Genomic DNA, 27,602 nt, shown 5'->3' on the forward strand with positions numbered 1-27,602 from the left:
ACCACCAGGAAAGACAGACAAATTCTGGAAAAATCTGAGCATACCCCGGAGTGGTGTGCTGGCTCTTCCCAAAGGAAGACTCACCTCCCTGGGGACGTGTTAGGGCTCCATGAGAGGCTCGTCTCAGGAACCCTCTGGCATGGAGGCCTGCGGAGCTGGTTAATATCACAGTCTTTTACATGTTTTTCCACCTCCTGGCTTGGTATTAACCAAAGCCCTGATGAAGCCTGGGCATCGCACGGCTAGGGAACAAACACAAATGAACTACGTTCTCCTGGATGACAACTTTGTGTGAAGAACAAGAAGCAGGATTTTCCCCGGTGGGAGATTCTTGGGGCATAATGAAGGCAAGCCATTCAGGCCTCCGCATTGTGTTCTGAGAAGTTTCGGAAGGAACGGCCTCGATATCAGGACCAATCACTCCCCAAGGGATAGCTAGGTTGAATCTTAGTGTTTGATTTTGTGCCAGGGAGGACGGAGCCATCCTCCCTGCTTCAAGCTTCAGGTCAGGTGATGGGCTTGATAACTTTGAGAGCATAGGGAAGGGAAAGTGGAAAAAATAGGGCTCTAGGGGCCGGGCAGCGGATGCAGGAGAGATTTGGATTCCTTCTCCTGTTGTATCTCCCTCTCGTGGCCTCCAGCCCTCGAGGCTCTGCAGAGGATCAAATGGCCCTTCCTTCGGAGACAGCTGAACCCTGCTTTTGTCCTGCAGCCAGCACTCTGACCAGTCCTGTCAGATCGCTCCCAGACCAGCTTCCTCTCTTTATACTTTCTGTTCCTCACTGGGGCATAGTTGGGGACCACACTTGCCCTGCTCACGGTCGGCAGTCCTCGGGCAGAATGACACATAGGTACCAAATAACCATTCCTGGATGTTGAATGGTGGAAAGTACGTTGGAGTAAGAAGATCTCATTGAAAGCCGTGTTCTAGCACTCCTTTGTGTGGTGACCTCGAGGACGTTGCTTGACCTCTCTGAACCTTGGTCAGTGTGCCCAGGATGGCTCGCATGTTGCTGCGGGAGCCAGAATGCAGTTAGGATGACGACAACAATAATGGCCAACATTTACTGAGGCCTCAGTCTGTGGCGGCCATGATTCTGCTTTCTTTATAAGTCTTCACTTTGCTTATGACATCCTCCTGGGGTGGTTCTGTTGTGGCCATCCCACAGCTGTGGGAATGGAGGCACAGAGGAGTCAAACAGCACGGCCAAGGCCGCAAACAAGAGCTAGGGATGGAGCCTGTGTGCTTATTTCGCATGACCAGTGGAGATAATATATGCAGAATGTGTTTTGTAAGTGTTGGCCAGCTTCCAGTTGTTTCAGTATTACACATCCAGGCTGGCTTCACGAGGTCCAGGCCCCGGGGCTTGGTTTTGGAGGTCACTGACATCTGAGCATTTGCCGCGTGTGTGCTGGGACCCACCAACGCCAGACAGGAAGGGCTTTGCGATTGCTTGAGAATTTTAGGGGCTGGCAGGATAGGGAGCTGAGCTCAGTGACATGGGTAAGAGGAAACCTCTCTCCCCCGCCAGAAAACCTCAGAGGGGGTGCAGGATTGCATGGGGGTGAGGCCACTTCTCCAACCACTGCTCTGGTTTTCTGGAGGGAGGCTGGATGGGCCCGGTCCCCCCTTCCTCGCTCACCTGTGAACCAAGGGTTTGGTGGGACCGATCACCCAGCAGGACCTCCAAGCCACCTTGGCCGGGGGTGTCCTGTAACTTGAGGAGACGAGAAGTGGAATAAACAGAAGGCAGGGGTCAGTATGGGGAAGTGAAGGTGACCGGGAACTGGACAAGGAGAGCCGCGGGGTTTGATGTAGTAGGATTCCTGCCAGAAGAGAAGGGATGCCTCGAGTAAACCCAGGAAGCTTCAGACCTGAGGCCCAGACTGGAGAAGACACTTGCCCGAGGCCTGGAGGACGACGCGTCCGAGTGTCCGCAGTTGGCACCCAGTCTGGGAAACGGGAGGTCGGGCTGACCTAGAGTCCGCTTCCTCCTCCTCCAGGAAGCAGGCAGGCTTCCTCCGCTGCGCTGTGCCCATGCGCAGCTCTGATTTATTTCAAGATTTTCCTCGTCTGCATCAGAGATGGTTTTTCTTGGCAAATCGCAACTTTTTCAGAAAGCAAAAATGCAGTCTCCTCGTAGCTTGGGTCAGCGTAATCCCGTTTGTTTATGCAGGCTCAGTGTGTTTGAGGCCAGCGCCAGATCCAGCCAGGGGTGAGGGTCCGGCCCAGCCCAGACAGCTTTGTAGCTGGATTTGCAAACTCCAGCATGGCTCCAGGTCTGGATCTTTCTGGTCATTGGTGCATGTAGTGTGGCTGTGTGCCCTGGGTTTCCTAGGTGCCCTACTTTGTGGGGTCCTCTTCAGTGGGTCCTTTATCGGCTTCCTGGGACCTGTATTTCAGAGTGTTAGGAACTACCTAACAACAATTTGGGAGAAAATCTACGTTCATCTATTTTGTCCAACTAATGTGCTCATCGGGGTAGAGTTACTCATATTACGTATCTTCAGAGCCCAAAGGGTTAAGTCATGCATATATATATATATATATATATATATATATATATATATATACACACACACACATTATATAAAAACACACATATATGCATACACACATAGATACGTCTGTATGTGTATTTACACATACATACACCTACTTCCTATGCTTATATCTGTTCTCAGTTTCCACCTTTATCATAAATTCACCAAGGAGGGTCAGCAAAGTGTGCCTCTTAAACGCCCCAAGTGAAAGGTGGTGTAGGTCCGGGATGTATGACAAAGACAGATGCCTTTCTGGAGAGGAAATGACCATCTGGAAATCTGTCTGCACTCTCCCTGGAGGGCCCGGATCTCTCCGAAGGAAGATGTGTTTGCAGGACTGGAGCCTCCCCGGGAGAGACAAGCTCACAAGTTGCACAGGAAGAGTTGAGGCCAGTGTCTGCCACCTCCAAGGTCCCTGGGGGCTCTGGGCTGACCGGTTAGAGGAGGAAGAGGAAGCTGGAGCCATTCCACGTGTTGAAGTCTTTCTCTTCCATTCCCTACGGCCTCTTTTGCCCCTATCCAATTTTGGAGTGGTCCTAATAAAGATGGCCGCCCTTCGTCTAGTGTTGATGGTGTAGCAGGCACTGTGCTAAGTGCTTTATGAGCATCACCGCACTAGTCCTCATGACAAGTCGTGGAATGGCATTCTTATTTTATAGATGAAGAAGCTGAGGCTCAGAGAGGTTAAATGACTGTCCTGAGGTCACACAGCAGGTAAGTGCTGGAGCTGGGATTGGAAATCCTGGTCTGATTCTAAAGGTCACGCTCTTCAATACTGTGCTACATTGGCCACAGAAATGCCTGAAGAAACTGAGTGCCTTCCAGGATGTTGGGATGAGTGTTTGAGAGAGATGTTCTGGAAGCCATTTGAAAGTTAATCCCGGGACAAAGGGTACTGAACGTTGGAGCCTTCTTTAGGAATCTGAGCCCCCAGAGAGGGGGACAGAGAGACAGCTACGTGATCTCTAGGGGAAAAGTACAAGTCAACAAAGACCTTCTCGGGCCTGGCTTAAACACAGGTGGGACTTGTTAGCAGTAACTGGGAGTTTGGCCAGACTCCATGGGGCTTGTTCGTCGGTGTGGCCATGGAAAGAGGCAGGCCCATGGGTGTCAGGCTGGCAAAGGAGGAGAGAAGCCTTGCTTCAGGGAAACCTCTTTGTGGTGTCTGGACCAAGCTGGCGATAGTCTCTTTTCTGGAGGTTCAAGTGAGCTCTGGTGCACAACACGCCAGGGGCCCACAGTGGTCTTCCCCCTCAGGAGGTCGGGGGGCAGGCCAGGGGGGCTTCACAGCCCCCGAGAGAGCAGCCTGACCCCCAGGTCCACCTTGGAGACTGGGCTGCAACATGCACACGTGCTTCTGCTGCCTTGCTTCTGGGTCACCCCTGGCTCCGTTCCATCCTCTGCCTCGACCCTGTTCCAGCCCCTGCCGACCAACACCCCTGATGGTGCCCTCCCCGTCTCTGCACATCTCCAGCCAGGTCACGGGAGTGACTCCATGGTCGGTCCCAGGAGTCAGCTGCTGGGCCACATCCCTCAGGAGGTCCGCGTGGCACTTGCTTTGCTTGCTTGCTTTGCGCCAGACGCGGTTCAGAGGGTCGATGGGTCTGTGCTTGGGGCGAGGGGCGGGGGAGGTGGAATCTTTTGTGGAACATCCGTTTAAATTGCCTGAACCAAAGTGTGGCTTTGGGGAAGGATTTTTTTTTTTCCCTTTGGCAGCCGACAGGGTGCAGAGTAACATCACCCAGCCACTTCCCAACCCTCTTGGGTAGGAGCCAGCAGCCGGGGCCCTGGGTGGAGTTTGGAGGCTCAGGGGTCTGAGGAGGGCCCCCCACCCCCCGGGACACAAGAGTCAGAGCTGCTAGCCTCCAGGACTGGGGCTCGGGAAAGGTCCCTCTCCGGGAGGACCTGGAGAGACTCTCCCGAGAGGAGCCGGCCTGGCCAGAGAGCACTTCTGAAGCTCACTCCCTGACAAGGACGCTCATCCCCCCCACTCCCCCTCCCCGCACCGGAAGCGGAAGCGGTGCTTGGCCTGGAGCAGGGAATGCGGGAGGTGACCTAATTACATCGCATTTACTGAAGTAGGCGGGAACCCGAGGATGGTGACAGCCATTTCCAGAACCTTCCTCTGAACCACCTCCCATATTGATTCTTACTTTCCAGCCCCACTGCCACTGGGTAGCCCAGGCCCCTGTCAACACCTCATGCCTGGATTTCTGCCAGTGCCTCTTAACTGTCCACTCTGCACTGACTCTCTTTCCCTCCCGTCCCTTCTCCCTGCCGCGGCCAGATTAACTAGCTGAAAATACCAGTTTTATGAAGTGACTTCCCTACCCGGGGCCTCCAAGGGGTCCTTCTGGCCCGAAGGAAAGAGGCACCCCACTCCGTCCTCACTCGGACCTTCTGCTGCAGCCAAGCTGGTCTGTGCCTGGTTCCCTGCACATGCGCGGTCCACTGCTCAAAGTGCTCTCCCTTCCTCCTCTCAGCCGTGAGCACAAACAGCATTTACCCTTCAAGGGGCCAGGTGCTACGCCTTCTGCAGGGTCCCCCACCGCCTCAACTCATCCTTCTCCCAGACCTTATGCCCCGCCTGCCGTCACTGCTTTTGACAGTTAGTCAGTGAGGCAGGCCGGGGTAGCCTCTTCTTACGCGTCGATCTTTTCTCTTCAACCAGAGCATCGGCTTCTGGAAGGAAGGAGCCAGATTGCATTGTTTTTGCAGCCCTGGGTCAGGCCTCCGATGGGTTCTCAAGAAATAACTGCTGAATCGATCAAAAGGAAATAAGCTTAAATTGCAGCAGGAGGGACTTAGATGAGCCTAAAGGGAAGATTTTTAGAGAGCAGTTAGCTGTTTAGAAAGGACGACCAAGGAAGGCTGCAGCAGTACTAGGTCTTGTCCTGTCTGTGAAAATAAGAGAAAATTCCCCTGAGTAACGCTGGTAGGTGTGTGGTGGGAGTTTGTGGCAGCCGTCAAGGGGGGGGGGGGGGGCAGAGCAGAGAGAAACGTGGGGCAGGAAAGAAACGAATGGCCACCCTCGTTTTAGCCTCCTTTACGGACTCCAGATTTTTGGCTGCAATCCACCCTTCTACTTCTGATTCTCATCACTGGCTCGGGGCTTTCTGCACTCTTCCCGCTTGCTGCCCAGCCATCCTGTGGCCATAGCTGAACTGGATTCAAGGTGTGGAACGAGAAGGGAAGCAGGAGGCATGCAAGGAGGAGGGGACGCCAGCCTCGTCAGGGCCAGAGCCACGGAGCCGCTCACCTGTCCCAGGAGTCCCCAGCCGAAGAGTGACTTTGCCACCCTGTTACCTGCAAGCTGAGGCGTTCATCGGCAGCCGCCAGGAGCACACTTGGGTACCTGGGGCTGGCGTGCTCAGAAGAATGGAAACACCACCCCCCCCACCCCCCATCGCCACTGCCCCGTGTTCTCCCAAACACAAGCAGCCCTCGGGGAAGGCTGCTCTGGGTTGCCAGAGATGTGTGGAGCCATGGGCACAGTGCCTGAGCGGGCACAGCTTCCAGAAGGGCTCGCTCACTGGGGGAGGCGGTGGGACCCTGGTTTTGTAGTAAACGTGGATGTATATTGTGCAGTCTACTGCGCCCCTGCGACATGGGACTATAGCTGAGACACAGGTGATGCTCTTCCTCTGCTGTTCGGGCGCCTCTGCGGAGGGCACTCCCAGACCACCGCCAGGCTGCTCCCAGCCCCCGTGCCCCCTGTCTCCCTGGGGGTCCGGTGGGGGGGGGGCACCGAGTGAAAGGAGCAACAGAGGTGAGAAAAAGGCAGCCAGAAACGAGTCAGGAGGAAGGGGGCAGTGGGAGCCAGGACTTTTGGTGCCGTTGGGGCTTCAGATGCTTAAGTAGGTGTACGTACATACATATGTACATATGTATGTGTACTAGCATTGTGCGTACAGGTGCCTCCTTCTTCCTGCTCTCGATGGCCCAGATTGGGGCATTCAGTGGCCCACCGCTGTCGTTATTCAAGGGCGGCCCTTTTGCTTTGGGACCTCCTGTGCTGGACGAGGGAGGGACGCCGCTGGCTGTCTCCTGGTGACCACAGGAGTGGTGATGGGAAGGAGGGAGGGAGCCTAGGTGCCCTGTCAGGACCAAAAGCTTTGAGGGGACGGGGACACCGGTTCTCCTTCTGTCACCCTGCAAGGAGTTCGAGCAATTGTGAGATAAGAGGCACAAGATGAGACCAGCCTTGGGTCGCACTTTTCAGACTTCTTGAAGACACAGAACTCTTACATTAAACCAAACCACACTTTTACTATGTGTAGGGTTTGCATACTCTAGTATGCAAAGCAGAACGTTGAAATTGATAGGATCCTCTGGGTTTTGCCCATAGAAAGGCATAGACAGGAAAAAAAAAAAAAGAGCATAGTTTTATTGAGAAATGCATCCTTAAGATAAAGTTTTTATTTTATTCATTAATTCAGGCTAGTGGCCCTTACTGGAAAGAATGAGGTTTAAAATAAAGTGTTTAAAGAGGTCGTATTTACTTCTTGTGAGATTCAGGTGGCGATGGTGGAGTTGTGATCACATTATTTTCTCATTAAAAACATTTGTTGTGGCCATCTCCATAAGACAAGTAAAAGACTTTTTTGAGTATAGTTAGGAACAGTTGTACTGTTTAAAAATTTTTTTAACATTTATTTATTTTGAGAGAGAGAGAGAGAGAGAGAGAGAGAGAGAGGCAGAGTGTGAGCAGGGGAGGGGCAGAGAGAGGGAGGGAAACACAGAATCTGAAGCAGGCTCCAGGCTCTGAGCCGTCGGCACAGAGCCTGATCTGGGGCATGAACCCACAAACCATGAGATCATGACCTGAGCTGAAGTCGGACGCTTAATCGACTGAGCCACTCAGGCACCCCCAGATCAACCTTTGATAGGAACCGCTCTATTTCCTTGTCTTCACAGATGAGGAAACAGAGATTCATAGAGGTAAGTATCTTGGATGAGGCCCACAGTTCAGGGATGGGATCCCAGGTCTGTCTATCCAGTCTGTACTCCACATGGCATAGGTGTGCTACACATGCATTTTCTGCCAGGTACAGGTGACTTTCCAAACAACACCTTTACTGTGTCCTGTGAAAGGCTCAGATTTGGTTTCTAATAAAAAACATCACAGGGGCGCCTGGGTGGCTCAGTCGGTTAAGCGGCCGACTTCGGCCCAGGTCATGATCTCATGGTCCGTGAGTTCGAGCCCCGTGTCGGGCTCTGTGCTAACAGCTCAGAGCCTGGAGCCTGTTTCAGATTCTGTGTCTCCCTCTCTCTGACCCTCCCCCGTTCATGCTTTGTCTCTCTCTGTCTCAAAAATAAATAAACGCTAAAAAAAAAAAAAAAAAAAAAATCACAGCTGCCTGATAGTTGGGGTAGTGAGCGAGTCTGGTATACATCTTCCCCCCAGCTCATAAATGAGGACTGCCCTCCCCCCCCACCCACCCCCCCCATCAGAAATAGAATGGCATGGACTCTGAACTCTGTGCCTGATATTTTTACCTGCTGAGAGCAGCTCCCAGCCAGGTGAGATGAGGAGACGGGGTAGGGCTGGACTACGGGGGCTGGAAGTGTTGGGTCCTGGGAATGTTGCTGCTGGGGACCAGGTGCTGTGGCCTGTGAAGGATCCAGACTCTTTGTTTCTCCCCACTCTGCCCCACTGCCCTCTTGTACCATTTTTTTTTAAGGGGGTGGTCAGGAGAAGGTGAGAATGTGGTGGCTGGGTGGTAGGAGTCTGTATTTTCTTGACTCAGTTGTGCAAGGACATAACCATGTCAGAGTGAATTTTTAAAATTCTGAGTGTTGAGGTGCCTGGGTGGCTCAGTCAGTTGAATGTTTGACGCTTTAAATTTTTTTTAAGTTTATTTATTTTGACAGAGAGAAAGAGAACGTGAGCAAGGGAGGGGCAGAGAGAGAGGGAGAGAGAGAATCCCCAGCAGGCTTCAAGCTGTGAGCACAGAGCCTGATGTGGGGCTCGTACCTACAAACCAGGAACTCATGAGGTGAAATCAAGAGTCAGACGCTTAACCGATTGAGCCACCCAGGTGTCCTGAGTGTTTAACTCTTGATATCGGCTCAGGTCACGATCACATAGTTCATGAGATTGAGCCCCGCATCAGGCTGACAGCTTGGAGCCTGCTTGGGATTCTGTGTGTGTGTGTGTGTGTGTGTGTGTGTGTGTGTGTGTGTGTGTGTGTGTCTATCTCTCTCTCTGGTCCTCCCCTGCTTGTTCTCTTTCCCCAAATAAATAAATAAACTTAAAAAAAATTGGGGTGCCTGAGTGGCTCAGTTGGTTAAGCCTCCGACTCCTGGTTTCGTGAGTTTGAGACCCATAGCAGGCTCCGGGCTGGCAACAGGGAGCCTGCTTGGGATTCTCTCTCTCCCATCTCTCTCTGCCCTGCCCCCACTCATGCTATTTCCGTGTCTCTCAAAATAAATAAAACTTTTAAAAATTAAAAATTAAAATTAAATAAAATTCTGAGTCTTTATGTAGCCCAAAGTTAGATCAGGGAACGGTTGTGGGTCCTCACACGGTGCTTTGGCCTGTGATATTGTGGAGTCATAAGTCTGGGCTTGGCTTCTGACTGTGTAGCCTGGAGCTATCGCTTAAGTTCTCTGAGCTCCAGTTTGCTCATCTGCAAAGTGGAATGGAAAACATTACCTCTTGGGTCATTGTTAGGACTGATGACAGTAATTTGTGTAAGATGTCCAGCACTGTACCTGGCACTCACAAGTCCTACAATAGATGAGGATTCGCCCCTAAATTTATTTCTGCTATGGCCTCTTCCCCTCTAACTTTTGCTCTGAGGGCTTTGAAATTGTAGCTGTGCAATTACGTGTTTTCTAGTCTAGGTTATATAAATACACTCTTCTTTCTTGGAATTTCTGTGCTAAAAAGTATATTGTTTTTAGGCAGTTTTTTGGTGGATGCCGAGACTCTAACAGATTTAGATCTGGCATGGAGAATCTATTTGAAGCAAAAAACTTCTACTTTAAGCCTCTTCTTCCAAGATGCTTTAAAATGCATCAGGGCTGGGCACCTGGGTGGCTCAGTTGGTTAAGCACCAACTTTGGCTCAGGTCATTATCTCACGGTTTGTGGGTTCGAGCCCCGCATCGGGCTCTGTGCTGACAGCTCAGAGCCTGGAGGCTGCTTCGGATTCTGTGCCTCCCTCTCTGCGTCTGCCCCTCCCTCGCTCGTGCTCTATTTCTCTCTGTCTCTCAAAAATAAATAAACACTAAAAAGAATTTAAAAAAATAAATAAAATGCATCAGGGCTTAGGAGGATATATCTATTGAGGTAAAAGAATGCAGTTTAGAAATTGTCTTCTTCTGTTTTCCCTACAAGGATAGTTTCTTGTACAACACCAGGCATTCCAGCACATTACCCTTAGCCCTATCCTCTTGGAGGCCAGGCTGGGAAACAGTCATCCCCGGATCTTGACACAGCCTGAGTGCACTGGCTAGCTTGAGCAGCATCCGGAATTGGTCTGAGGGCCTCACGAGTCCCTCTTCCAGAAAAGCCTCTGGGTTCTCCTTAGAGTCAATCTGTTTTTCTAGATCAGCTGAAGAATAGCATTGTCTTTTGGGGGGGGGGGCAGTTGTGTTGTGATTCAGACCCAGAAGAACCTTCCGCAAAGAGTTGGCCACGTGTGGGTGGCATATCCTACTTCGGCTGACCCCATCCTTGAAGTCTGTGCCTGGGTCCTGACTGTAACCTGATGGCACCAAGGGCTTCGAAGGACGGCATCTGTATGTGAAATAGGAACTTCGGGATTGTAGAGACTCAGCACACCCCGTGAGGGTGGGGACTGGGCCAGTATGTTCCACGCAGTGTGCCCGGTGCCCAGCGCCATGCCTGGCCCATAGAGGGGTTAATAAATTTCTGTCCAATGAATGAATGCAGCAGGTTGGGGAGAAGGTTGCAAAACTGCCTTATAGGTTTTGGTTTGTTTTGCAAGGAAGTAAATGCAAGGACATTTTTGTTCTAAAGGCAGTTTTCAGGCATGATGGGAGAGCAGAGAGCCCTCTGCTTCCCTCTTGTACACCTGGTGCTGGAGCTGCTCGTTCTGCAAAGCCTTATTTTTAGCCATGTGATTTTTCATTCCTCTCCCATACGCCCAGATGACAGCACAGTCACCACCCTTCATCACCCTGCATTGTGATGGTTGGTGCAGGTGCACGTGTGCCTTTCAAAGGCTGCTGGATGCTGCTGGCAGATTCCTGTCACAGCGCTGCTTGGGACTGGAAGATGGGAGTTCATTCTGACCTGACCTGTGAGATTCAGAGTTCCTTCTGTAGAGAAGGCTGGACTGCCTGCTGTGCAACCTGAACCACTGAGGGAGACCACCTGGTGACCAGGCTGTTGCCTGGATGGATGCTGCCGAAGGGTCATCTGGGCCCAGCATGACACCCTCTGGAAAGTTCTGTGCCTGCTTATGGGAGCTGTGTGTGTGATACAGAAGAACAGGAAACCTGATCGGACTCTGGGAGAGAAAGAAGCCAAGAGGAAAGAACCTTGTCCTCCCACTTCATGCGGAGGCAAGCTTCTCGCAGTCCCTAGCCTCGTGTGGGCCTGTGGCTGTCAGGCTTTCATGAGCCTGAGGGAACACCAGAGTTCACGGTAGAGCTTCGGGGGCAGCTGTGCTTAAGGGGCAGGTCTAGATCCATCTATCTGGATTTTTGTGTGTGCTCCATCCCCAATCTCCTAACAGGAAACTTGGAAAATAAAAAGTACAAAGAAAAAAAACAAGCCTATTTGTGTTTCTACCATTTAGAGATAGCCACTATTAACGTTTTGGTGTATTTCCTTCTATCTTTCATTCCCTCTTCCTGGAGCGGAAGATATACATATGTATATATGTGCACATGTATGTATTATATGCATGCATGTGTATGCGTATGTGTGTATATATTCACATGTCTATTATCTATATCTAGCTATCTATACACGTATATATTTGATATTCTGTTTTGGTTTTACTGAACTTTATATTGTGAACATTTCCTTGGCTAATAAAAAGTCTTGAGAACTCCTTTGGAGGCTGGATTAAAAGTCTTCGGTGCTGAGTCTTTGTGGGCATTGGACATCATACATCACGTCAGAAAGCCCGAGAAGTCCCAATCCTTAGGGATGTGCAGGCTTGCTTGGTGCATCCTGAGGCCCTCCCAGGTAGATTCAGCCTGCCCTCTGCTATGTCGTTTCCACAGGCTTGCTTACCAGACACAAGCTGCTTGTTGCAAAGGTAGATGTCCTCTCCATCGTGTTGTCTGACCTGGTGTTTGAGGGAAATATTATGAATGTCTGGACTAAAAGAAAAAGATCCTCCAAAGTCAAATACAGGCTTTATCCTTAAAAGAAAGACTTTCTCTGTGCCCAGAAACCAGAAGGGTTGGAAAACGAAGAACCATTCTCTCTCTCCCTTAGGAGTGGGCTTGCTTTGGTTTTCCACTAATCTTCCATTCCTGCCTGTAGAATTTGACATGGTTCTATTTACTTTTCCTTGGCCCAGTTTGGGTCAACAGGATTTCTCTCCTGCCCAGAACAGCCTCACACTTGTGTGAAGTAAGATGTGAGCCTGGGCTCTGGACAGCAGCAATTAATCTTTGTCTGAGTGACACAGTGGGGATTTTCAGCCCAAGATGGTCTGACAGCACCAGGTTTTACATGGCGCATGGGAATCCCACGTGGGCCAAACTATTTCTTCTTCCCTTTTGTCTGTAAGTGACTTTGCGGGCTGTGTGTGTGTGTGTGTGCATGCACGCGCCTATGTCTGAGCACACGCGCATGCGTGTGTGTGTGTGTGTGTGTGTGTGTGTGTGTGTGTAGGTGTGCTTGGTGATCTGGTGCCCAGAACCAGTATAGCAGGATCTCAAGATGACTGTGGAAACAGCAATAAAAGGACACACACAGTGGAAGCACACACAGCCCAGCATAATTCGATGACATAGCAAGCCTGGGATTTCCTCTTCTGTTTGTTTCAGTCTGTACTTGCTCAGCTTTCATCCCCAGGGCTTAGTGCTGGGAGGGAGTGGATTTCCTCAAGTGCTGTGGATAAAGTGCTTCATCCTCTGTTATCTCCCTTGTCAGTATAAATTGCTCCACCGTGTCTGTGGATACGAAGATGAGCCTATACAAATGCCACCGTATCTTGACCAAATGAGACCGGCATTACGATGACATTTTTCTTTGTGATAATCCCATGACCTTGGAAGTGCACCGGTTTCTCCATTTAGTTATTATGGAGCCATGAAGTAGTTCCCAGGGTGTAATACTCCTGCCTCTTCCTCCCACCATGTTTAGACTTAGTGTGGAAGTCTTTTATCTTGGGTGGGCCATGGTGGGGCTGGTTTGGGGCGCTTTGTGCTGATAATGGGAGCAGTCAGTGGTAAGAGTCACAGGATTCACTGTGACAAATGTGAGTGGACAAATATCTCCTAAGGTCAGAAAACTAATAGTAGCAGCACCAGGAATCCCAACTGGTGGGCTTGAGAGGGTTAAAGGCGGCCCAGTGGCTGGATGAGAGAGGAGACTTGGCCAACACAAAAGTCTGTCTTTCAGGTGAAGCGGGTTAGTCCTGAAGGAGGCTCGTAGGCTTCTTCACCACCCAGGTGGCTAGAGGGGGGCTGTTGGGGTGAGGGGTGGGGGCAGGGAGCACTCTGTGTGAGGGGGGGCTCACTTGGCACAACTGGCCTGTTGTAGGAGGGACTAGGAGTGTCTGATCATGACTTCTGTGGATGGTATGAGGGCTCACTAAATAGGGTCTCAATTCACCTCTTTGGGGAACATATTGTTACATCTGAGAGTGCAGGGTATATCCACCAGGAGAGGGAAATAGACTTCCAGTGCTGTTGCGTTTTCAAGTAACTTAGTTAGCAGCTCTCTTCTTCAACGTGCTTGACCCTAGACCCTTGAACAAAAGCTAGTGATTATGCACCCCGCTGAAGATACTTCCAAGTGTTTGTGCATGTGCACACACGCGTGTACAGGCATCCACACTGTGGATATACTCATACCTCAGTCACGAACAGGTTCAGTTGACTAGCTCTTTTTTTGGGGAGACTATCCAACTCCCACCTACCTCAAAACTCTCCAGCCTACTCTGGGCCAAGTGTTGTTAGCTTTATTTCAGCCATATTATGAGCTACTGAGGCATTTTGTTGACCAGCCTGGGAGCCTGACGATCATATGCAGTGTCGCTGTTTTGGAAAATTGATCTCCAGATTTTCATTTGGCCTTCACAAATTCTTCCTAAGCTTGGGGCTGCTTGTTTTGACTCCCACAGCCTGCTAAGTAGACTTCACTCCCGTTAGCGTCTATTCCTACAACTGGTATTTCCAAACGTCTTCTGCCTGTGATTACAAAATGGTGCCACATTTACCTTTACTCTCAAATTGCAATGACTTCAAGACCCTCATCTACTCAAACAGCATTGGGGTGCTTTAAATATTTCCACAAACTGGTCATGATTTTCCCCTTTGCCCAAAGGAACCTCATTGCTGGCAGTTCCCACCATGAGAACACCAGCATCTGTGCCAATGGAACTCTCTCCAGCTGCGGCCAAAGCTGTTGATTCAGTTGCCAGAGCAGGGCTGGGTTTCATGCCGAAGTGGGGGAAAGACCTGCCTCATTTCTGTGTCTCTTTGTCACCTAGGCTCTCAAGTAGCTCTGTGCATGCCTAGAATCTCTCAGAGTGTTCTCGAGTCTCTTGAACAGCCTTTTCAGATTCTTCACCTCCCACTTTGCCCAGAATCCCTTCAAGTCTTTTGTGAAAACAATTCTGTTTTGGGACCTTGTCCTTCCAACCAGAGGGGCTCAGTCACTGCCCAGCACCCAGCTATATCGGGACTGACCCCAGCTAACCCCCAGCCCCATAGTTGGTAGCTCTGATCCTGACCAATCTCCTCACTCATTACCCCCCCCCCCCGCTCCCCGTTGTAAAACACATGTAACATATCACATAAAATGCTGCTAGTGACAGTGGGACAGAATATGGGGGGGCGGGGCCAGGGTGTGCAGCCTTGTCTGGTTCCCACTGCCACTAGCCAGGATGTTCAGTGACGTGTTAGTCCATTCTTAGTAACACCCAGTGAAAACTTGGAGCATGTCACTGGACGGAGCCTGTAAGAATGTTCAGGATAACCTTGTAAGGAGCCACTCCCCTTGGCAGAATCCATTGCTGTTGCCAGGTGGAGAGATAGTGCTAATTTAGCAGATCCTTACTACCAGATGCGTGTGTCTCTTTGATTGAAGGGCTGGGCATCTAGACCCAAGCAGGCACTTAAGAGCTCCTTCCCTGTGCTCTTGGCTTTGCATCCAAGTCTGGGTTCTGTCTGTAACCCACCATCTCTTGGGTACAGTCCAAATACAAGACCATTTTGTTGCTCCTTATTGGCCATCAACTTAACCTTTACTTATTTTTTCCCCAGTGCTTGTGGGCTGAGAGAAGTGAAAAAAATGTGGGTCCTGGGTCCTGGAGAGTGCTGTGTTTATTTGGAGTGACGGAGTTTTTATTTATGCTGGTGGCAGAGATGGGGGGCAGATAGGCAGGTGACTCTCCACGCCCTCACTTCATAAGTTCACTGGCTAGTATTTAGTGATGAGGAGTGCAGGCAGGAAATAAAAATCAATGCTGTTTGCCTCTGATTGAAAGGCTGATTCCCTGTTTGTGACCAGGGAGGGCTGAAAACGAAACGGTTTTTAAGCTGTAAGGATTCCACTCATTCAAAAAGATATTTTTATCTCCACTCATCCTCCATTTCTTCTTCCTTGCCAACATGCATGCCTGTGGCACCCCACGTGTCCCTTCATCGCCTGTGGGAGTCCAACAGGGCTGTGACAGAGTCCACAGACCATCCCCCCTGGGCAGCAAGCACGCTTACTCTCTACAGACAGCTGTTTGGTTCCTGATGCTCTTAGCTCATCCAGTAGCCTTCCCCGGCCACTTCCTTGGCCCCAGTATGCCCCCCTTTTTCCCTTCCTGCTGCATGTAGCTACCATAACTTCCCGATCAGTCTCTGTGGTCTTTCATACCCCTACCAGGGATTTGTCTGACCTTGCCTTTTACTTCCTTCACTGGCTTCCAATTCTTAAAAAAAAAAAAAAAAAAAAGACAACTGGGAATTTTCAAGACCCTTCCAACCTGGCCCAAGAGCCTTATTTCTCCCCTAAATGGTCATTTCTAATCTACTACTATTATTATTATTATTCATTTTAAATTTATTTTTGAGAGAGAGAGAGTGGGAGAGAGCCAGAAAGAAGGACACAGGGGATCCGAAGCAGGCTCTGTGCAGTGAGCTTGAACTCACAGACCGTGAGATCACGACCTGAGCCAAAACCAAGAGTTGGATGCTCAACTGACTGAGCCACCCAGGTGCCCCTCTAATCTATTTTTTAAAATGAGTTTGCTTCTTTATTTCCGTGTACCCATCACTGTTGCTTAAGATGCCCTTGCGACATCCCTTCCTGCTTATGGAAATTCTTTAAAATCCCCTTAATGGCCCCTTCTCTGAGAAATCCTCCTGGATCCTTCTAGTCTGAATGGACCTCTTCCTCTGACCCCCTAGAACAAGGGGGCAGCTGGTCTGTCCTCAGCACTCAGCCTAGTCTGGGGGCAGAATAGGCGCTCAGCAGTTCTTTGCTGAATGGATGCCTCTTTATTCTTTCTTTTCTCCCCTCTCCTCTTTTCCCCTCTCTCTTCTTTAGAGTTAGCCACACCACATCTCAGACTTCTTGGCATCCCATTTTCAAACATGCCTCCCTTTTGTCTGTGACTTAGTCTTTGCTTCCTGGTCGCTGCTGTTGCAAATGCAATCCCTATGGAGTTAGCTGTGTGCATGCCAGTGTTTGCAACCAGCTCAGCTTTAGGGGGGCAGGGCCTTTGTTCTTGCCTTTTTTTTTTTTTTTTTTTATAACCCTCAATGCATGGAGCGATGCCTGGTAATTGAGGGAGTGGGCAAAGAAATCTCCAGAAACCTCTTCGACTGCCTCTGGGAGGTCTGATGTGCCATTCAAAACAAACATGCTTTGGCATTATTTTTCTTTAGTTTTAGGGTTATTTTTGGTTATTGAGGTATGATGTACGTATAGTAGAAATTGCCCTTATTAGGTGGACACCTTTATGGTCTCTAATGTTTATGTAGTTGTATGACCACCAACATAACCAAGATAGAGAATATTCCGCCCACCCCCATTCTCTCATGCTTCTCTGCCTCCTTCCAATCCCTGGCAATCACTGATATCCGAACAGCTTTGCCTCTTTCCGAATGTCATATACATGGAGTCATGCAGTATGTGGCTTTTTGAGTCTGGTTCCTTTCACTTAGAATCATGCTTCCTATTTTGGAATTTGATAATGTGGACCCTAACCCACACTTTATCTGCCCTGCCTTTCTCATAGATGAGCAGGGGGCACATAGCGGGGTGTGGATGGGTCTGTGTGAACTGGAAGCATCTGAGTCAGTCCTACCTCTTGTTAGTGCCTACCTTGTCAGTGCCTCTTTGGACCCAGGGTCCCAGATGCTTTGTCCAACCTACTGACCCTCCCTCCCTTCCTGTCCCCCACTGTGGCACCTGGCCTGGGACAGCCTTCTCCCCTGGGTCCTGACCGGTCATCCCCATAGCGGTGGGGGGCACAGGGAGGAGGGAAGCTGGGTGGATGGGGTGGGGTGACCACTAAATTCCTCCCTTGGGGAGGGGGTGGGAGTGGGGTGACAAAGGTCAGGCCTCTCCTGGCTAAAACAACAGAAGTGGTTCCAGCTGCCGAACAGCTGGAGGGGGATGTCTGCTTTCCCTCAGCAGCGTGAAAAGCCCTTTAATCGGGGGGCATGCTGTTGTCAGGCCCCGCGGTGGAAGCGTGTAGAAGAAGAGCAGACACCACCGTGGCTGCAGACCTCCCCTTCCCTTTGACCTCCCTTATCTCCTCTCCTCCATCTTCTCGCGCCCCACCCCGCAGCCGCCAGATCGAGACCCTCCGTTGCACCTGTGTAAATGCAGTGGTCGTGAGGTCAAGGAAGGGTGAGAGCGAGCTGGCAGAAATAGGGATGTGGACTTTCCATGCAGATGATGGATTAGATAGTGGGTGGGTGAGTGACATTTTAATGTGAAATTGCTCTTTGTTCCCAAAGACGCAGGCCCCGGGGGAAAAGACCAAAGCCCGGCTTTGCAGATGGTGAAGCAAGTGACAAGAGGTGGACAGTCCCTGGCCGGAGAGTAAGAGGCTGAGCTACGGCTCGGCATCTGGAATGTGGTTCTCTACTCTTTGTTCCAGGCAGTGGCTCCAGGAGTGGCTTTTTTGCCTTTTTCAATGGCAGAGTTACCTCCCGGAAATGCTCTGTGGTGCCTGGGTTCTAAAAACTCGAGCTGGACTTTGAGTCACAAACGTGACGGGAGAACATCCCTCCCTTGGGAAAGCTCGCTTTGCCTGTAGACCCTTCTCCTCTCCTGCCACCGAGGAGCCAAGGCCGGAGACCCTGCCAGAGCTATCAACAGAGCCCCCTCCACCCCCAGCCAGCCCTTGGGCTCAGTGCTGTACCCTGTGCCAAAGGAGGCAGTGTGGTGTAGCAGAAGGAGTCTGGCCTTTTAGAGGCAGACAGAAAGAGTGCCCGCCACTTAACTAGCCTGACCCAGCGGGGCCTCGGCCTCCTCCTCATTTATTCCATCATAAGTACTTATCAAGTGCCCGCTTGGGGCAAGGCCCCTGCTGGGAACTGGGGATCCAGCGGCGTGGCACCCAAATCTCGGTTCCTGGGCAAGGAACATACAATTAAACTGCTGGTGACTTAATTGCAGTTGTGACACAGAGCACAGTGGAAAGCAGAGGCTGTTAAGGAGACTCGTCACAGGGGTCCTGATTGACTTGGGAAGTCAGTGCCCCAAAGAAGCAGCATCTGTGCTGAAATTGGAAGGATGGATGGGAGGTATGAGGTTGGGGCCCAGTCCAGGGGAAGGGCCAGCAAGTCCTGAGGCAGGAACAGTGCAGTGGGGGCTAACCATTCCTATGCAGCTGGGGGCGCGGAGGGGAGGAACCTGTACTGTGATACCAATACCGACAGAGCAGGCGCACAGGTAGGGATCATTCCCCTACCCAGTCCTTCCAAGTAAGCGTTTGCAGTTTGGGCCGGGAAACTCACCATTACTTACAATCTTCATTCTGTGGAAAAGTGAATTCAGGGTGCCAAAAATCTGACTTATAAAGGACTCATTGATACCATTATCAGAGTTTTCTACCTTGACACATACTCACTTCGGGCTCAGCAACCCTGGGCCCCTCAGATTACTGGCTAACTTAGGGAAGGGATAACTTATCTGCAGGGTCGTAGGAAGGCTGGGGGAGGGCTGTGTGAGAAGGATTCCTGCAGGGGCAGCCTCACCGGGAATGAGTTGCTTGGCTGCTTAATGATGATATCTGCCGTGGGTATATGGGTCCTGTCTCAGCCACTCCGGTACATCCCCTTCAATGTCTTTGTGACTCCTTTTCCTTTAATTCAAGGGGAAAAATCCTGTGTTTAATGTACAGCTTTCCTTATCTAATAGATGTTCCTTCAAAGGAAAGACAAGAACAAACAGCTTACATTACTCTATGCGTTTGAGAATTTTAAGCTTTTGGCGGTGGTTGGACAAAGATCTCTTTTCACAGTAAGTGATAAAAAAAAAAGGGGGAGCTTCTTATCCGGGATATGTTTTAGGTAAGGTTTGTTACTGAACACTGCTTTAGATCGGGCAGTGTTAGGCCCCGTGTATGTAAAGAGACACAGGACACAGTCCTTCACAGACATATAAACACACGAATGATGGTGCGGTGTGCTGAGGGTTTTGATGGAAATCTGAGCACAATGCAGCAAGAGCTCCAAGGAGCTACTGGTGGTGTTTAAAACATGAAAACATTTGCTCTCTGGGATGACGAGCTCAGCACAGTACGGAATTTGAACTTGAATGGGGAGAAAACATTGGTGGCAGGGTCAAACATCTAGGCAGGAGGTAAAGGACTGAAGGAAGTCATTATGGATAAGCGAGAAAAGCCTGCTGGAGAGAGAGGCCCAGCCAGCACCATAGTTTTTTCAGATGCTCCAACGGAGGCACCAGTGAGTAAAGCCACAGTGGATGTTCCAGCCCCAGCCAAGCTCCCAACTGAAGGTAGCCAAATGTGTCACCTCAGCTGACACCTCGCGGAGCAGAAGAATCTCCCAGCTGAGCCCAGCCAAGCCATGGACTCGAGAGAAATGATCAGTTATTTAAAGTCACTAAGTTCGGGGACGGTTTGCTTTGCAGGAACAGCTAAGCGAAGCAAAAATATCAAAAGTGAGTAGCTGGAGCCGTGTTATGCAGAAGTTTACTAAAGAAAACCTCACATCAGTTGAGTTTGGCCTGTGAGTTTTGGCTCTGAGCTCATAAAGGGGAAAGCCACTTGCTACTCCAAATTGTGGCCTTCCCATTTCTAGGCACAGTGGCTCAGGCGCTGCCCCGGCTGTTTAGAATGGCTCCTGCCCCCTCTTCTATAGCTGGGAAAAGTAGAGAGATACGCGTGTTACCAGAAAAATGCCGATTAAGAATTTCAGATGCTGGTTAAATCAGCGTGGTACAGGTGGAAGTGAAGACTGCAAAACCAATTCCATATTCTACAGACTCGAACATCTCCTCCTAGATGGAACCTTAGGCTGCCTCTGTTGTTCCCTGTATTGTCATGGAAACTTGGAAGTCAGTCAAACCTAACACAGCTTGTGGCACTGGAGTGGTCTCCCAGTGCAAAAGGGTTTGCATTCTACTCTGCTGGAGCCTGTGTGCATTTCGGACAGAAGGGATTGTTAGTCTGACACCGACTTCATCCACCTCCGTCTCTTCTCTGGAGACGACAGTCCCCAGCCGGTAGCTTACTTTTCCACTAGGAAGGATGGGTTGTTTATATGTATTTCAAGTGCTTGTCCTACTTTACAAATGTGAGCAAAACATAAACTGCTGTGTGTTTGCTTTGGAATCATTCACTCCCCAAGGAGAGAGAGGGTGGGAGTAGCAGATGATTGCAAACTCACAATTGTCCTGGCCCCTTTTGTTTGGTTTCCGTATTATGCAATCATATTTAGCATAATTGTTTTGTTTTTGTTGTCTTTTGGTTAGGAAGAAGGAAGGGAATGTATGTGAGGATTTTTATGGAAATACTATTTCCCCCCACCCCCCCGAAGGAAATAGTCCAGGCTTTGTCTAGCTGGGGAGACAGCTTGCCCTCCCCCAGCCCCCAACCCAATACCAAAAACTTCCTTCAACCATGGCGGCTTTTGAGCCTACAGCAGATGTCTGTGGCTCGGAGGTTCAGGTACAACAGGGTGACTCAGACTGAGTTTGGTCTCTGTGTTGAGAGAACTGACCCAGGCCATAGGCCGGTGCTGGGCACTTGTAGCCTGAACCCCTAACTCCTGCAGAAGAGAGGAAAAAGCCAACTTTGTGACCTCAGGTAGATTGATGAACTCCTAGGCAGTCCTGCTGTTGACCAATAAGTAATGAACTGACTTCATGTCCAGTTTCAAAATGCAGAAATGATCTGCTTCTTTTTTCCCATGGTCCAGTGAGTCTTAGCTTGGCTCAACTAGGAGAAACTCCAGCAAGGATGAGTGTCTCTGTCCCCTCCCCCCACGCCCCCACCTCTGTAACTGTGCTCGTGAATATGGTAGCCCCTAGCCACACGCGGCTATGCAAATTTAACTAAAATTAAATGCAACTAAAAATTCAGTTCCTCAGTTGCATTAGCTACATTTTAGGGCTTAATAGCCACATGTGGTTTGTGGCCACTGTGTTGGACAGCACAGATATAGAACTCGTTTGTCATTGCAGACAGTTCTGTTGGACTGTGTGGCTTTTAGCCTTGCAGAGTCCCTAGGACTAAATCCTCTCGAGGCCCTGCAGCATCCTGTTCCCTTGCTGTATGGCCACTGTCTGCTTGCTTGTTGTCTCCACCCTAGAGTGTAAGCTCACTGGGGGGTGGGACTATGTTGGTTATGTTCTGTTTGCCATGCCTCATGCAGTGCTGGGCTCATAGTGCTGGCTTATTGAGGACAAAAGTAGATGAATGCATGGCTCAATAAACAGTGTCTGTGGACCTAAAGTAATCCCCTCAGGCCGTGGAGGTTTGGGTGATCATATTAGGGCATAGTCATCCTATTAAAAGTCCATTTTATAGAACTCATTGCCTTTTTTTTTTTTTTTAAACAACCACAAATACACACAGTTCCTAAAACAGATGAAAATGAGACACCACAGACGGGGCAAGACAGTCTTTTAGCAATGGCCCCGTGCTGTCTCGGAACTTTTTTACTTGGCCTCAGGGGCCAGTAATTTCTAGATGGAACCTTTGGGGAGCCCTTGTGGAGGTGGGAAGGATCTCCGTGTGTTGGGGGTGGGTGGGGCTTCCTCTGAAGCTCTTTAACCTGTTTTCAGACAGAATGTTCCCCTAGTCATTAAGCTTGTCTCTGGCACAGCTGTCCTAGCGTCTCTGTTGGCCCAGAGCAAGCCATTTCCAAACCAAATTTATGGCTTGCAGTTCAATGCCACGGTGACGCCCACAGCTCTCCTCTCCCGTGAGCTGAGGAAGAGAGAACAGGGCAATCTCCTTGGGTTTGAAAAGGAACTTTGTCTCTTTCGATGCCTGCTTTTTTTTTTTCTTTTTTTTTTTTTTTTTTTTTTTTTTTTTTCAATTTTTTTTTTTTTTCAACGTTTATTTTATTTTTGGGACAGAGAGAGACAGAGCATGAACGGGGGAGGGACAGAGAGAGAGGGAGACACAGAATCGGAAACAGGCTCCAGGCTCCGAGCCATCAGCCCAGAGCCCGATGCGGGGCTCAAACTCACGGACCGTGAGATCGTGACCTGGCTGAAGTCGGACGCTTAACCGACTGCGCCACCCAGGCGCCCCTCGATGCCTGCTTTTTAAGGTGAACACGAGCCCTGTGAGGCTCTTCTCCCAGGCAGTCCTGTCTTGTCTGGGTCTTTAGCGGTTGGTGGCTGGCACACAGTAGGCTTTTGGTAAATGGCTTTTGACTTTGGGAATCCAGTTGTGCAGGAGGGGCGGACCTTCTGTTTGCAGACTTGCCCTGTAATAAAGAAGGGCGGTTTTGGTGTAGTTGGAAGCACGGCTTCGAGCCAGGCTGTGGGTGTCACTTCCAACACTCACACCCTGTGCTTAGAAGAGTTACCTGGGCTTTGGTCTCCTCATCTGTAACATTAGGTTTGTAGCTTACTCTGCCTATCATAGGCTTATTGTAAAGCTTAAATTAGCGAACACAGTGGAAGTGATACCTAATTATTAGTTCCTATTGTTACCGATCTTCAGAGTTAAGGTCTGGCTACCAAATCCCTTTGTGACCAAGGATGAGTTCCTGGGTTTTCCCAGGCTTTAGGAGATACAGATAGTTCTGTCCTTGTCCGATCCTGAGAAAGAAAGGGCATGTTTTTCCTTGGATCCTGCTGATTCCCGTGGCAAATTAACCTAACCAAGTAGGTCTTAAAGGCAGGCCACACTGCAGGTAAGTAGCACGTGGGTCCACAGATGAGGCGGTGGTGATAACAGCAGAGCCATGGCCTGCTCTCAGACGGTCTCGGGGTCACTGGTTGGCCTGGAGAAGCCTGGATGTGAGGACACCGATCCCACCCTCGGCCCAGGTGCCGGCTGCTCACCAGGCAGAATTACAGAGCCAGGTCTGGCTGCATTTCTAGGCTGCAGACAGGTTAGGCATGGGTCTGGGAGAGCCATCCATCCAGAGGGAGGAAGAGAGATGTTTTGAGACCGGCTTTGTGGGTTGCAGCCACCTGTGTCCTGTGTCCATCCAGGAGCCTGTGGCCAGGGCTTCCCAAGCCCGCCTCATTCAGCTAGACCTTTGGGGTCCAAGCTTTCCATGGCACACGGTCGCTTTAGGCAGAGACAGTTGTAGTGGCAGACGAGCCTGGGTGGGGTAGGAGAGAAAAGACCCACCTTTCAATCTCAGAGCCAGCTTAAGTTCTGAGGTGGAGCTGGGGCAGGAAGTTGTGGACCACCTCAGCCACCATAGAATGTGGGGTTGGCACAGAGGGGAAAGCTCAGGGCATGGGGGTGTGGGAGTGGCCCAGTGATCCCCTGGGGTTATGGCAGGAGCCTTCAAGGCCAGACCTGTCACATTACACCAGTCGCTTTTGAGGTAATAGCACGTGGGAGATGCTGCTACAGGGACACATTCACCCCTCAGATGCCTGAGTGCCCCGGCCTTGTGCTCGATGCTGGGGATGTATTCATAAGCCAAATAGACATTCTCCTTGTCTTTGCGGGATTCGGAGTTGGGGATTCCATTGTTAATCAACTCACACAGTTCATCGTCACAAACTGTATTCAGTGCCGGGAAGGAAAAGTGACGTGTGAGAAGTTATTCTAGGAGACCCGTGCTCATCTGTGAGAGTCAGGGAAAGCCTCCTAAAAGAGATGATGTGAGCTGAAATCTGAAGTAGGGGTGGGAGGGAAGGGAGAAGGCACAGTGTGTCCAAAGGCCTGGAAGTAGGAGCAAATGAAGCTCATTTGGGAAACGGAAAGCAGGCCAGTGTGCCTGACCAGCGGTGGGCGAGGTGAGGACGAAGCGGTAAGAGCTGAGGCTGGGGAGGAGGCCCCCAAGGTCAGATTCTGCCAGGCCTGTGAGACTGTGTGAAGGTCCTGAGGGGCAATAGGACACCACTCAAGGGTTTCAAACAGGGTGAACCTGAGGGCAGTGAGGCCAAGGATCTCATGCAGGGTTGAGGTGTGGACGGCACTACCCCTTTCCACTATCCTGTCAGCTCAAACTCTCTCCTCTGTGTGGCAGCCTGGGAGGCAGTGGGCTTCCTCTGGATATGGTTCTCTATATTATTGGTTTCCCTCCCAGAGCACTAGACTCTACTATGAGATGCTATCAGGACATTTCCTTTTGGGCTTGGGCAGGATTCAGGTTGAACCCGTGTGTGTGGGAGCCCAGAGGGTCTGCAGGGAAGGCAAGGTGCACTGTCCATCCTGAGGAGGGCTGCATGGTTTCAGCCCTCAGCTGTTCTCTCCCTGTGCTGACCAGCCAGCATTCAGGCAGGAGGTCAGGATCGCAGGAGGAACCGGTCTCGCATTTGGGGGACAGTGCGTGCCCTAGAAGACAGGCTTGGACTCTCCTGGAATTTGGCCGGGGTGGGGTATGTTTTCCTGGTGCTCCCTTGAAGGGAGAGGTACTGCCTGCGGACTCCCTCTGCTTCTGGAAAAGGGTCAAACTCTCATTTATTTGCTTTGCACAAAGGGCCTGAAGATACATCGGAAACAGGGGTTGTATTCACACCCTCCCTAGATCCTCTGAGTTTGGTGTGATTATTCAGTCACTCCAGTATCACCAGTGGCCAGATGTGTGCTCACGACCTTACCATGCATTATTGTGGAATATGCATTCTGTTAACTTGTACTGATAAAGAGCCTTGAGTGGGCTTAGAGCTCTGCTCTTTAGGGGTAGATAAGAGTGCATGCAGCCCCTGCAGCCTAATCATGGGTTATGCAACAGAAGCTCACGGATTCTGTGATCCAATTACTGTTTTCCAGCTGTATCCTATACTTGCTAACAGGGATTCACTAAAAAAAGGGTTCACGGTCAGGTAAGTGGGAGATGCATCATTCTGCATGCCCCTTGACCTGGTTATCTATTGCTGTGTAACAAACTACCACAAAATTTAATGGCCTAATACATCAGTTTATTATCATCCCTTACAGTTCCATGGGTTGACTGGGATCAGCTGGGTGGTTCTCACTTGGGGTGTCTCATGCGATTATTTTTATTTATTTTTATTATTTTTATGCAATCGGATGATAGTGGGGGGTGGACTCATCTAACAGCTTCTTCACTCACATATCTCTGTGCCTGGGTTGGTTGGGCATTTCTCTCTGCACCTGGTTTTGTCACATGCTAGCTTGGGCTTCCTCATAGCATGGCAGTCTCAGGGCTCTTCGGCTTCTTATGTACTGAGTTCCTTCAGAGTGAGTGTTGTGAGAGGCCTGGGAGGAAACTGTAAAGCTTCCTATGACCTTGCTCAAAAGGCCCCAAACATCATTTCCACAGCATTTTATTGGTCAAATTACTGAGGCTGGCCCAGATTCAAGGGAGGGAATTAGCTCAACAGGAAGAGTAGCACACAATTTGCTGCTATCACAGTGTATAAGAATATATCAAAGATGTCGAGCAGTCCTGCAGCAAGGAAACCTGTTTAACTCAGTATTTCCCAATCCGATTGTTATCTTTTTAAATCAGGAAATCCTTTTCTCAGAGAAAATCACTTACCTCTGCCAGAGAACAATGGTCAGAAGTTGAAGGGGGATGGAGTTGGGTCTCAGTACTACTCTCTAATCAATGAAACTCCCCAAAGCTGGGATGCAGAGATTGCTAGTGAGTTGCTGATTTGGGGAAGTACCCAAACAGGGGTCATGTGACTACACGCAAAGATGGAGAGGCTGAATATCCCGGTGGCGAAAGCTTTGATTTGACTTCTGACCGATCTAGGTTCAAATCCGTCACTTCTAGCTGTGTAACGTTGGACAAATTCCCTCTTTCTGGCTTGATTTTCTTTATCTGCAAAATAAATAGTTCCTATTTCATAGGGCTGTTGTGAGGATTAATGAGATCCTGCCTGTGAATGACTTAGCACAAGATGCTTTCCTTGGTTAGACTTCGTGGCGGCTGAGTTCCCTTCCACTTCTAGGGGTTATTGACTTTGGGTTTATTCTGGACCTGCGCCCCAAGGCGAGGCAGTATTGTAAGACATGGGCTCACCCCTGCTTTTCTTGCAAACGTAACCTCTGTACTCTTTCACTTTTCTCCAACCTAGTTCCTCATAAGTGACCGTGACCCGCAGTGCAACCTCCACTGCTCCAGGACCCAGCCCAAACCCATCTGTGCCTCCGATGGCAGGTCCTACGAGTCCATGTGTGAGTACCAGCGAGCCAAGTGCAGAGACCCGACCCTGGGCGTGGTACATCGCGGTAGATGCAAAGGTGAGTATGGGCACATTCGCCCAGCCGCAACGAGGCTCCCGGGCCGCATGGCTCCCTTCGTGCTGTGCTTGAAGTTTCATGGGAAACTCAGAATGCATCTGTTCATTTTGTTTGCCACTAACCCTCCGCCCTCCCACCAGGGAACATGGGAAGGAGAACTGGCCTACCTGAAGGAATGAGTACTTTTCTGTCCTTCCAACACTGCCACCAGGCTAGGGCTTAGAGAGACGTGCTGCTCTCTGGCTGGTGCCATTTATTCGTATTTTTCGTTTTTGTAAATGGAGATGCTTAAAATGGCAAGACGTTATTGTTGGCTCCTGAGTAGGGATTCCAAATGGCTGGCCAACAGATGGGTTTTGTTTGGGCTGCTCGCGTGTTTAAAAATATTAAAAACATTGGAGACAACATTTCAAAATTGAGAGATTCAACATAAAAATCTGGATTTTGGTACTTCTCATAAATAATTGGAAGCCCTGGTAATGTTAGGTCTGTGTTCCCTCCCACAGGGAAACACATGGCTAGATCTGAGTAGCAGCTTCCTCCTCTAAAGGGGAGCCCGTTCTCCACTTTGCCACAGTCCCCAGCACTCCCTGTGGTGTCTCCAAGCTGAGTGCCGTTCTTTGCACACCCAGTTCAGTCCCCTAATTTATATCACTTTCCTAGGCCCTGTGGGGATTGGAGTTTGTGATTTAATCGGCTCTGGGCTGCGCTGCATCGAGCTGTTGTCGGAAATGGCATAAGACTGAGCAGGCTGCCCTAGAGCTTTTGGTGTTCCAAAGAAAGTGCTTGCAATTCTTAAACCATAAAACATCTTTGAGACCCCTTGGGCTTGCAAGTTTTTTAATAAGCCCAGTGAAAAAAAATTTCCCCTGGTTGGAGGTGGGTGTGGCTGAAGGTACTTGGGAGAAAAAAATAAGCAGAATCTGGTATAAATACGCCTCCCTGGCTTTTCTAAGGTCAACATTAAGGGGACGATGAGGCCGAGCAGCACTTATTAGCCACTGCCTTTGTGTTGTTAGAAAATCCAGTTGGTGGTATTGTGGGCTCACCCACAGGCAGAGAG

The 27,602-nt window shown here is 50.1% G+C and overlaps 1 protein-coding gene across 3 annotated transcripts in view; it reads left to right on the forward strand.

Moving 5' to 3' along the window:
• SMOC1 (SPARC related modular calcium binding 1) overlaps window positions 1-27,602 on the forward strand; it is a 157,134-nt gene that overhangs the window by 47,181 nt on the left and 82,351 nt on the right. For all 3 annotated transcript variants that reach the window (XM_019451398.2, XM_019451399.2, XM_019451400.2), the window contains exon 2: window positions 26,374-26,539. In XM_019451398.2, coding sequence (XP_019306943.1) covers window positions 26,374-26,539 — 166 coding nt within the window. The remainder of the gene's footprint in view (window positions 1-26,373; window positions 26,540-27,602) is intronic.

The sequence above is a fragment of the Panthera pardus genome, unplaced genomic scaffold (assembly GCF_024362965.1).
Source record: "Panthera pardus isolate Hobbes unplaced genomic scaffold, ASM2436296v1 HiC_scaffold_24, whole genome shotgun sequence".
Taxonomy (NCBI): domain Eukaryota; kingdom Metazoa; phylum Chordata; class Mammalia; order Carnivora; family Felidae; genus Panthera; species Panthera pardus.